Genomic DNA, 12,523 nt, shown 5'->3' with positions numbered 1-12,523 from the left:
GTGTCCCTCAGAGGTCTGTCCTGGGAGTGGTAATTTTTAAGAACTTTATCAGTGACAGACAGTAGGACCAAGCGCACCCTCAGCAAGTTTGCAGATGACACCAAGCTGAGTGGTGCAGCTGACACAACAGAAGGAAGGAATGTCATCCAAAAGGACATGGACTAGTTCAAGAACTGGGCCAATATGAACCTAATGAGGTTAAACACGTCCAAGTGCAAGGTGCTTCACCTCGGTCAGGGCAATCCCAGACATGAGTACAGACTAGGAGAAGCACTCATTGAGAGCAGCCCTGCAGAGAAAGACTTGGGGGTTCTAGTGGACAAAAAGCTTGATATGAGCTGGTAATGCACGTTTGCAGTTCAGAAGGCCAACTGCATCCCAGGGCTGCATCAACAACGGAGTGGCCAGCAGTTTGAAGGAGGTGATTCTCCTGCTCTACACTGCCCTTGTAAGGCCTTACTTGGAGTCCAGGTCTGGGGTCTCCAGCACAAAAATGATGTGCATATATTAGAACGGTCCAGAGGAGGGCTACAAAGATGATCAGAGGGCTGATCAACTTTATTCACCTATGAAGAAAGACTGAGAAATCTGGGGATGTTCATCCTGGAGAAGAGAAGGCTCCAGGATGACCTTATTGCAGCTTTTCAATGCTTAAAGGGGGTTTATAACAAAGATAGAGAGCAACTTTTTGCTCAGTCACATGATGACAGAACATGGAATAGTTTTAAACTAAAAGAGGGGAGATTTATATTAGAAGTTAGGAGGAAATTCTTCACTAAGAGCATGGTGAGGCCCTGGAACACGTTGTCCAGAGAAGCTGTGGATGTTTTATCTCTGGAGGTGTTAAAGACCAGGGTGGATGAGGTCCTGGGCAATCTGATCTAGTGGGTGGTGTCCCTGCCTATGGCAGGGGGTTGAAATCTTTAAGCTTCTTTCCAACCTAAGCCATTCTATGATTCTATACACACACTATGCAAAGATGTTACTTTTCATTTGCACTTCAGAATATGGAACATGAAAGCAGAAAAGAACTTGCTCAGGAACTGCTGGGTTCACAACTGCCTGCTGTAAACATCCCCCATAAGACGTGGGAGGACTGTGAAGCTGGCTGCTCCTTCTGTATGTGGTCGTGAGGGTGGGTGGGCTATCTCAAGACACCCTGCAGCCCTGAAACAACATCTGTGCCAGCTTTACTCAGTGCTTCACAGTTAAGTATGTTTGAAAGCGTGGGAAGGGAGAAGGTGTTTCTGCCTGTTGAATTCATGTACTGTCTCAGATCTGGTCATCAATACACTATGGATGGGAAGAGATTTTTTTCCCTAGGGATGTATGATTATACTCCTGAAGGCTGGATCTATGCTTTTGACTTTCTACCCCTTTTTACTTGAATAAATGGCCACCTCTCAAAGTAATTCTGATTCAGCTGATTACTGCTTGAGGTCCTTGTTTTACAGCCCACACGCATAGCAGTTCTTATACGTAGATGCAGTCCCATTGAACAAACATAAGTTGTTTAACATGCAGAACAGCTAAAAAAGGTACAAAATATACACAGTGTGTTCATTAGAAAGAGGGGAAAAAAAAAAAAAAAAAAAAAAAAGCCATGATCTTAATTAAAATCAAAGCCATGATTTTAATTCTGGATTTAGATCCACAGAATACTATTTGTTTTCAGTTTAATTTCATTCTAGTTTTCTTTTCTCTTGCATTTCTGCCTGATTCTGTGCATTTCATTTTTTGCACCACTTCTTTCCCTCCCAAGACTCAAAATGTAGTTCATCTCAACTAATTCTAATACTGTCCTCACATGCTTTACCTGTTTCTTATTAGCTTCTCTTGGATGTTTGTAGTTTTTCCACTTGGCAATGAGCTAATACTGCTGTCATAAGACTATTTTCAAATATTTTTTCCTCCCTCCAGTGGCCATATACTTCACTACGCTTCAGCTAACTTTTAGCTGGATGTTTTCCCCTTTCCTCCTCCTAAATAAGCATTGTCACTCGAAGTACCTCGCTGACTTCTTGTAGCATGACAAAAGTCACATTGTGCATCTGCTTCCAAGACAGCTACAAAATCAGAGAGTAGTACTGTGAATAGTAGCTCTCCATGTGCTGTTCTGCTTGTTGTGCTGATATACTAATAAAAATACTATTTCCTAGCAGCACTGCAAATCTATCAAGGGCAAGAAGACTTGTCCTTTCTCTCATTGCCAGTCTGTGTTGTAGAATTGCCCTATAAGGTCTTACATGTATCAGTAGTGACCAGAGATGCACAAGGGAAGCACTTCAACTTCTGGATAATGCTAGCAAGTGGATTTTGTGTATTCTGTACTTTGAACGTTGTTCTGACTTTCAGCTTGGAAAATCCAGAAATGGAGTGGATGTGTTGTGTTTGTCAGTTTTCTTCCTCAACTATATGACTCAGTAGTGAATAGACCAAAAAAGAAAATAAGTCCTGAAGTTAAAATTGAGTAATAAAAGAGAAATGCTGTAGATCATATAATATAATGATATGGAAGGAAAACAGATGGAAGAAACATGATTATATGCTGACTGATACATACATCAGACAAATCTACATATCCAGATACATGATCGTGAACTTAGATTAATATTGGTCACCTTCCCCCTGATGCAGATTGAGTTTGCACTAGGTTGCTGAACTAAGAACCAAAGGTATTCCATAAGCAATGCTGCCAATATTTTTTTTATTTTTATTTTTAATTACCATTGGCTAATCACACTTGCCTGGCTTCATTATATGAATCTAATAAGATGTCTTGATATATGAAAAGCATTAAGAGTCAGATATTGTAAAGTATAGAAAACAGCATAAAATGAAACATCTTACAATCTTCTGATAAAATACATAATATAGCAGAAAATTAAAAATGCAGTAATGTTTCTTCTTTGGGAATCCTATGTTACCAACTGTCCCATTTTACTACAAAAATAGTATGTTTATGCATGCAAATGTAGAAATGAACCTTAAGATAGTAAATTCTTTGCAACAGGTATCTTTGCTTCTCTGCACGCCATGTTTCTAACCTTCTCCTTCAGGAAATGTATCTTTTCTTTCTCATTTACTTGCCATTTATATTTTGTAACTCCAGCTTTCCTGCCCCTGTTAACTGCTTCCTTCAGAGTATCATAATTATGCCTCCATGAATCTCTTTCCTTTACAAAATTGAAATTAACAAGGGAGAGACCAGAAAGTGTTTACATCTTGCTCACAGCTGGGACTTAAGAGACTTGACAGGAACATTTGTGTCTAACTCTTCCTTGTGTATCTAATCATTTGCTCTAATGAATTGCTGCCTATGGACTGTTTACGTACAAAAAGGCTTTATGAAAAATCATACCCTGTTTATTGCAATTTATGAACTGAAAAGAGGCTATCTTGGTTAATTGAATTGTTATATTTAAACTGTTTCTTTCACCTCCAGTTGGAAGCAGAGATACATGAGAGAGGGTACAAGCTGGTAAACTATTCATAGTATAATTTTCTGTAGTTCTTTTTCTATTTAGAGGCCTGTAATGGTTTTTGCCTTTTTTATAGGTGCCACCAATACTTCTGGACAAACAATTTTCAGAATTTACACCAGATATCACACCCATTATTCTGGCTGCCCACACCAACAATTATGAAATCATAAAGCTCCTTGTGCAAAAAGGTGTCTCTGTGCCCAGGCCACATGAGGTCCGCTGTAACTGCGTTGAATGCGTATCAAGTTCAGATGTGGACAGCCTTCGGCATTCTCGATCCAGACTCAACATCTACAAGGCTCTGGCAAGCCCATCCTTGATTGCTTTGTCCAGTGAGGATCCTTTCCTTACTGCTTTTCAGCTGAGCTGGGAATTGCAGGAACTGAGTAAAGTTGAAAATGAATTTAAGTCAGAATATGAGGAACTGTCGCGGCAGTGCAAGCAATTTGCAAAAGATCTTCTGGATCAGACACGGAGTTCCAGGGAATTGGAAATTATTCTTAATTACAGAGATGATAATAGCTTGATAGAAGAACAAAGTGGCAATGATCTTGCAAGATTGAAACTGGCAATTAAGTACCGTCAAAAAGAGGTGAGTGTGATGAAGAATATTTAAGCATATTTAGTAATAGTAATGTGATAGATAATAGCTTGAAATACATCCTTTTAAATGAGACAAATTGCTGCTTATTTTTTTCTCTTCTTCTACAGATTTCTTATTTTTTTTTAATTAGATTAATTTGAGTAACATTTTATGGTTTAATAGTATCAGAATCTGAAATGCTTTGTTATAGCACAGATCCAAATAAACTTTTATTTTCCTTTTACATCTGAATAGACACTGTCTCCAGTAGCTGTGCTACTGAAGCTGTGCTTCAGATCTTTTTTTTTTTCTTCCATAAAATCCAAAATAGAGATACCCGAGCACTGTTTTTCATAACAGTTAGAAAAACATGAATTTGGTTTGTTGATACGGATATTCAGCTGGAATTGGAGGATGCCTGCATTTCTTTTAAAAATATTGAAGTTTTTACATGCATGCAGAAACAAAAGAATCAAGACAGAAATATGGGTTAGGAAAATAATTCTCCTGAGATTTCCAAAACTTCACTTGATCTCTGCTAGAAATCACATCAGAATGTATGTTGTCATCTCGTTTGGAACCTGCACATCCAAGATAAAAAGAAATGTGGAAATGTATAGGCAAGAATAAAAACTTTAACAAATAAACAAATATTACTTGTTCATATTAAGTATGGTAAGTGCTTAAGAAAATTCTGTGTTCTGTTGAGCCAGTTTATCCCCATTAAATCTCTGTTCTGCGAAATATATTAGTAAATGCATTAATATTTTAGGTACATGAGAAAAACTTGCAGGAACAATAACTATTGCTCCCTACAACTACCTGAAAGGAAGGTGTGGGGAGCTGGGAGTCGTCCTCTTCTCGCAGATAACTGGTGATAGAACTAGAGGGAATGGCCTCAAGTTGCACCAGGGGAGGTTTAGGTTAGAGATTAGGAGACATTTCTTCTCAGAAAGAGTAGTCGGGCATTGGAATGGGTTGCCCAGGGAGGTGGTGGAGTTACTGTCTCCGGGGGTGTTTAAGGAAAGGTTGGACGTGGTGCCTAGGGACATGGTCTAGTGGGTGACTTGGTAGTAGGGTGATGGTTGGACCAGATGATCTTGGAGGTCTTTTCCAGCCTTAATGATTCTATGATTCTGTGATATGTAACAATTATTTTGTCCATTTAAAATACAATTTAGTAATGTTAAGAAGGTATTGTGAAGGTAGGGACCCACTGAAGTTCTACTACAAAAATATCTGAATTGGTCTCTAGCTTCATGATAAGTATTCTAATAAAAATCTTTTCCTTCAATAAATGTATTGTGTTGTTTCATATTTGATAGTATAATGTTTTAGGTAACATGTTCTCTGCCTTTGCAAATTCTTTTCAGATGATGCAATACTAGACTTAAAAAAAAAAAAAAAACTACAGTTTCCTTCAGTAATTACAATTTGGATTTCTTGAAATGCAAATCCTGTATTATAATGCATAGTTAATGCATTATAATGCATAGTAGAATTTAAGAAATTCTACTTTCACTGAAATGCTAGAATACATATGCTTGATATATACAAGGCTTGAATTTCCTTAATTTGATATAGAGACTGCTGAGGGGAAATGATTTTTATAGTCACATCTGATTCCCTTGCCTAATTAAATTGCAGTAACACAGTTGATTATACTTTATTGATTCTGCGTAATAGCAAACATTAAAGCAATAGTGACATAGTCACAATAGTGCAACAAGTCCAAATCAGAGGATCTTTTATATTTTACCTACATTTTTTATTTCTATAATTATTTACCACTATTACCCTGTGAGTCTTCCTGAAGTAAAATCAGATTTTATTAAACTCCTTATCTGTGGACCTTCTCAAAACAAACGAATAAACAAATAAACAAACAAAATCAGTGAAAGGTACTAATCTTCATTTCCAGTCCTTTTTCACTTGCTCCAGGTTTGTGAACATCTCTTTCATACACTGTCAAAAGACATCTCAGAAGTATCAGTTCTTAACTCATGCAGGCATGTCAAAGGGAACCTGCTGTGTACTACCAAAGAAAAAGTTCAGTGATAAAACCAACTACCTTCTTTTATTAATAATTAATAACATTGAAATTAATGTACGGTTTCATGTTTGCACCGCAGAATGATGTCTGACAAGACTCTGCAGAATATCTCCACAGTGTTTGGTGGCAGAACCAGAGTGTCCATCAGCATGTACATTTTTTGTACTTAGCTGCAGCTTTTTTACAGAATAGCACAGAACACCCAATGTACAACTTTTTTTTCTGTTCATTTTGCACCACTGTTGGTGGTTGGTTGTAAGAAAAAACAAGCTGCTTATGCTTATAGTGCCCATTCCTGACACCTACCATTTCCTGGGCTACAATTAGCAGCAAATAAGAGACATTCCCTGAAGTCATGCAACTACTCTGCATTGGGTACAAACCACTTGTTAACTCTCTACCATATAATATTATCTCAACTAAGGCAGAGTTTGGTTTTATAAAGGCTGTCACATTTTCATTGTGCTAGATTGTAGGCATACAGTGAACAATGAGAAATAGTTTCTTGTTTTGCTGAAGCAAATAAAAACATTGAGTGAAATAATTGTTTCATTCGAGTACGTAGAAGGAAAATCCCCAATTCTGTATATGATTCACAAGCAAAAGTTATTCTCATATGTCACATATGACTCATATGTCATTCTGACTTAAGCAAATTGCAAAACTTTAGTAAAACAGTACAATTAAATATCAGAGAATAATAACAGTCTATAATAAGGAGTAGATACTGTCATTGTTGCCACTGATTGCAAAATACATGTTGTGTCTCATATATTGGGAATTTGTAATAGAGAAATCCCAGTAAAACCACATTGTCTCCCACTGCTCAATTATCTTGTTTTACCTACGGTTCTGTTTAGGTGTTACGCATATATCTACGCAAATGGGAAGAAGTGTTTACTAAAATGCTTACTAATTTTCCCACATACCTGAAATAAAGAGCAGGGAGATTAATAGAGTGAATCAATATCCTCTGGTTTCACGACAACTTTTGTTAGGGCAATTTGAATAATTATACTTGTAATTTACATCTCTGTCTTGCCTGGCCTGCCCAATACTAACTGGTCAATGTCATTTAAACAGTTGTAGTATGAACTCAAACATGGTAGCAGGGTGTGGTTGTCATTACTGGCAGTACTATCTCATTTTGCTTTTTTATTATACATTCAGTTACCAACACAGAGAAAACATGAAATTTTGAATATTAACCTATTAACCTTTTCTCCAACACTTTCCAAATAAATAGATACTAGCTTATTTTTGTTTGTTTTGTTTGTTTTTTTCCCATTCTTATTTTACTGTTACCATTTTTTATTCCTCTGTAAGTAGAAGGTAAAAAACCAAGCCGCCTTCTTTGTCTCTGGCTCCTAGTGCAACAGTTTTTTTGAAGAAAAAAAAAAAAAAATCATTAGAAATGAGTAAGAAATACCTTTGCAAATTTCATTTTTCCTGGGACTGTACAGTCACCTTGTCTTTTTGATACCATTAGGATTTCTATACAAAAATATATATTTTATTTCTAATAAAAAATATTTTGTGTTCTACTGAGAAACATCAGTTCTGTGGTAGAAGAGTGAGTGAGAAATCAAAAGCAATGTGAAGGCAGATCTATCACATTACAGGATAGGAAATAAAAACAAGAACTACCAACAGAATATTTGAAGATTAAGAAGGACATTTTTTCCTGATCCTGAATTATTTTTCAAAGGTTTGATTTAAAACATAAAACAGTTAATAAATTTTCATTTCTCTTCCCAGTATTTTTTTTTTTTTGAGCTGAAACCATTTTTTTTTTTTTCAGTGAGGATTTAGCTGTCTAATTACTAAAACTTTTCCAAATGTCTCTTGTTGGTCTTCTGAAAGTTCCCAGTTCCCAGGAGCATGCTTATTTCTGAGTCATTGGTACTTGCAGAGCCTGAACTAGCAGAGACAATGAAACAGGGAGAGAGGGACAAGGTCTTAAGAGCACGGTTAAAGACAATTAGATTAAAAAATGTACAGAATTTATTAATTAGAATTTCAGGGAAAATATTTCAGGGAAATCAGCTTCAAACTACCTTGATCACTTATTTGCACTGGATTATTATATTACCAAATTAATATATCACTATATTATAACTTATATCTATCCATATATATTATTCATTATATAACATACTACATTATATACTAAATTATTATATCATTATCACTGTACATTATTATACATTATAAATTATTACGTCGCTAAATTATTATGTCACTAAATTATTAATTGGTTAATTAAATTTTAAACACAATAAGATAATATTCATATTTCATGGATCAATTCTTGTTTTCTAAGAAAATTAGGATACAAGATAACGAAAAAGTTAGCTTTGTCACTGACAATACAAACTGTATGCTCTTCTCAATACAAAACTTTTAAAAATACCATCTTCCATTTTTCACCAGTTCTCTATGTAAAATAAAGCCTCCCTGGAATGAAAATGTTTCACAATAATGTCATAAATTCAGTGAAATTTTCAATGAAAACATGTCAAATCACTTAAGATCTGTCATTTCACATTGATGTCTAAATACTTCGTTTCAGTAAAGCATTGTTTCGCTACTGTTTCTTATTTCACTTGGACTTTATCATTTTTGACAAAGCAAAGTTTATACCTAATATCCTACATATCATATTATTGTACAAAACAGTATAAATATTACATAAGCAAAAAATATTCCTTATTATAATTGAATATTTCAACAAGGCTGGAGAAGTATATTTGAAAGTACTAGAATAAAAAATTATCATGTTCTAAGTAATATGTTCTAGTGTTTAAACTGTCATTCTTTTGGAAATGTTAGCTAACATGTAATAAAATATATGTCTGAAAACACTGGAAATTTCCATACAGCTCCTCTAGCAGTGATACAGTTTAAAAGTCTGAGTTAATTTTCCTTTCGAACCACAGGTTGATTTTGAGTAATTTTAGTGGCCATTATAATGTGTTTCTGTTTAAAATTCTTTGAGATGCAAAAGCCTGAATTATTGAGTATGTGAGGAGAAATAAATTTGTAGACACATCTAAGAACTACCTTATATTTAAAAACAATTAATCTGAAAGATAAATGGAAAGACAGGAGACCTGTGTTAGCCAGTCACTGTAACTACATGAATATTCATCAAAAGACTGGAAAGGTTCAGTAAGAAATTCCATGTAAAAATACAGAAAAACCACACACACAAACACACACAAATATGACTCTGATAATATTTGGACATTTTTAACGCCAAAGGAAGATGCGTTTAGTCTATGAATCTTGTAACTGAGAAGAGTGATGTATGTAGGTTTAGGATCATGTCTTCAAAAGACTTATTTCTGCAGATTCGCATTCATAGTATTCAAAAAGTTTGATAAACATTTTGCCAGGCAAGAGCCAGGTATTCTTAAGCAGGTCATATGTTTGCTTTGTAGATAACGTAAATGTCTCTGTGTTTACAGATATAGACTCCACAAACTGTTATATAGCAGAAAATATGAAAGTAGTTTATCTACTATATATACTTGAAGTTTTATTCTATTTGGTTATCTATTACCTCAGAACTTAATGTAGTATAGGTGTCCCAGTGGAAGCTGCAGTTAGTGCTGCTGGAAAAAAAAAAAAAAAAAAATTAATTACAGGGTGGGAGCACATCTGTTTCACATGGGTATGTAATTTTTCCTACATTTTAAATGCATTGTGAAACAATCATAAAGTATGTGAGCAAATTCCATATACAGTCAAAAGAGAGGTGTATGCATTCAGGGAGATCCCATCTTCTCAAGATAAGACATCTAAGTTAACTCTGAAGACATCTCTTTCTGCTCTCAGCTGGGTAAGGAAACAGGAAACTTCAATCAGTAGACATTGAAAATGTGCATGCAAGTTACACACCTGATTGCAACAACTGCAATTTCTACCCTGTGGTAATAGAGATTTTAGATTCTGAAGGCTCAGAGCCCACGTAAGGGGAAATGAATCTCAGCACTAACTTTTTAATGATGTCTCAGAAGGCATCAATAATCTTTGAATGCTATATGCTGCACACAAGTTCCAGTCATCTCATCCCAGTTCTACTTAAACTATTCATGAACTGACACCAGCATCTTTTTATTTTGAACTCTTGGCAGAAATAATTAACTCAAGAAGGAGGAGACTTGCTGTTAATTAAGTACAGTGTCAGTCTCTCATTTCAGTTCCTTCTTTGCATTATCCTTCAAAGAAATGCTGCTGTGATGTCTGCCTTAAGCAGGAACAAACAGTATTGCATATCCCTAACTAGCAATGCACAGTTTTTCTATTAGAATATGACTGCAAGCAACAGAAGTTCGCACATTGTTTGAAGGAGTCACTAATAATGCACCAACAAGCTTCCCTAGAAACCTTGGATATATTTAGCCCCAGGAACTTTTTTTTTTTTTTTTTTTTTTTTTTTTTTTTGTATTTAAAGCCATAAAGCTTTGGCTTAAGAAGCAAAATATGAGAGACAAAAAATCTTTCACATAGTGGATAAATAAGGTAGCACGCAGTATTTCATCGGGAATGTAGACCTATACCTATAGGAATTTTACAGCTCTCTTTTCTCCCTTCATGTACTACCTTGTGGTTTTGCTGTTCTTCCACCAGCCCCTGCAGGAGCTACAGTTCAGATTCATTAGTTTTGCTGAGGGATGAACCCCAGCATGAGCTGTGGAGGAATTTGTTTCTTCTGGCTGCCTCTAATCCTCCCACAGTCACCTTCAGTCCTTCCTGATGCTGCCGCCTCCTCCCTAGTGCAGCTAGCTATTCCTTTGTGCTCCCCACACATGCTACTGTAGCTGCACCAACAGCTATGTTTCACCCCATTCTTCTCTACAGGTGATTTTGGCAAAGTCTAAAAGCTTCAGATAATTTATGTTATTTCAGCTCTTAGCTCTTAGTATCTTTTGTTTTGTTTTGTTTTGTTTTGTTTCCTAGCTCCTACAATGCTCTTAAGCAACTCTTCTTCTCTCATATATCTTTTATGTTTTTCTCACAGAAAGCTTTCTCTCCTCCTGTCCAAGATCTAACCTTTCCATGTCTGTGCTAGGAGCAATTGACCTATGACTGCTTAACCAAGACACATTTGACCAGTTAGCTGGCTGAAACTTCTGCACACTGTTGTGGTGAGATATTTTCCCCTGGCAGGTCTCCCTCCATTAAGGTTTATTGACCAAAAAATAAAAAATAAAATAAAAGACAAGCAAAGCAAGCTAGCCTGTCTGCTCATTCTTTTCATATAGCTTCCCTTTGCTCCACCAAGTTTCCACAGAGATTTCTCTCTTCCCTTCTGATCCCCGTTAAAAAAAATAAATAAATAAATAAATAAATAAAATAAAATAAAATAAAATAAAATAATAATAATAATAATAAAGTTAGTGCACTCATGTCTAAGGAGAGGTCAGATTTTTTTTTTTTTTTTTGGTAGAAAATAAGTCCTTCTAAACTTTATAGCTCCAGGTAGAAAAAATGATGGAGAGGTGCTGAGTATGGCACTGGCTTGACAAACAAGGACGAAGGTTTGTGAAAGCCATGTAGATCTCAAGTTTGACTGGTGGCATTTGAAATTCTATTTTTTCATACTGAAAATAAAATGTTCATACAAAACTATTAACAAGTAATCCTGACAGAGATGCTTGGCTTTCTTTTGAAAAAAAAAAAATAAAAAAATAAAAAATAAATAAAAAAAATAAAATAGAATGACATTCCTCCCCATCTCATTCCCTCTTCACTAGATCATCCTTAGACTATCTCCACTGGCACGGTCCAAGAGTGGATCTTCTACCCATTTCCTTCTAGCCCAACACTTCATAAATTCTGATGACCAGTGGGGGTATCACAAGAAAGGCTAAATTGCCAGTCTTCGTGGCTTATAGACAATTATCCCCTAGGCTGACCATCAGGAAAACAGTGTCTCAGATCCATGCAGTGTCAGGCATTTCTGTTGAATCTTGTTTTCCCTAATTTAGTGACTCCATCTTGAGACTGAATAGATCAAACAGAATTCCTGAGACCAGAAATACTTGAAAAGACACATGGATCATAAAGGAAAGTTCTTTTGTTTCTAAGGCCAAGTTACACAAGAGACAGTATGGCTAAGTAGATCAGACAGGATTTTAGTCCTTCCTCTAACACCAGCTTGCAGGTTACTTTGGAAAGATGATTGCACATCAGATTCACAAATATAATATAGGTATCTTCAGCTTTTGTCTGTCTTTGTAAGTATGTAAAATCCCTAGTCACTTATGAGTTCAGTGGAATGATCACTTCAGTTGCTGTCTGTTCCTTCTGGATATTGATGCAGTCATTGACATGTTTGTATGTTGACTTGCCTGGTGCCATATTCATAAATGTATCTGAAAAGGGTTCCTGAGG

At 35.7% G+C, this 12,523-nt stretch overlaps 1 protein-coding gene across 2 annotated transcripts in view; it reads left to right on the top strand.

Annotated features, from left to right (window-relative positions):
* TRPC4 (transient receptor potential cation channel subfamily C member 4) overlaps positions 1 to 12,523 on the top strand; it is a 165,324-nt gene that overhangs the window by 89,791 nt on the left and 63,010 nt on the right. For both annotated transcript variants that reach the window (XM_082752547.1, XM_082752548.1), the window contains one exon: positions 3,559 to 4,077. In XM_082752547.1, the coding sequence (XP_082608673.1) occupies positions 3,559 to 4,077 (519 nt within the window). The remainder of the gene's footprint in view (positions 1 to 3,558; positions 4,078 to 12,523) is intronic.

This window comes from Aythya marila (assembly GCF_965140915.1).
Source record: "Aythya marila genome assembly, chromosome: 1".
NCBI lineage: Eukaryota > Metazoa > Chordata > Aves > Anseriformes > Anatidae > Aythya > Aythya marila.
This window is presented reverse-complemented; position numbering and strand designations above follow the sequence as displayed.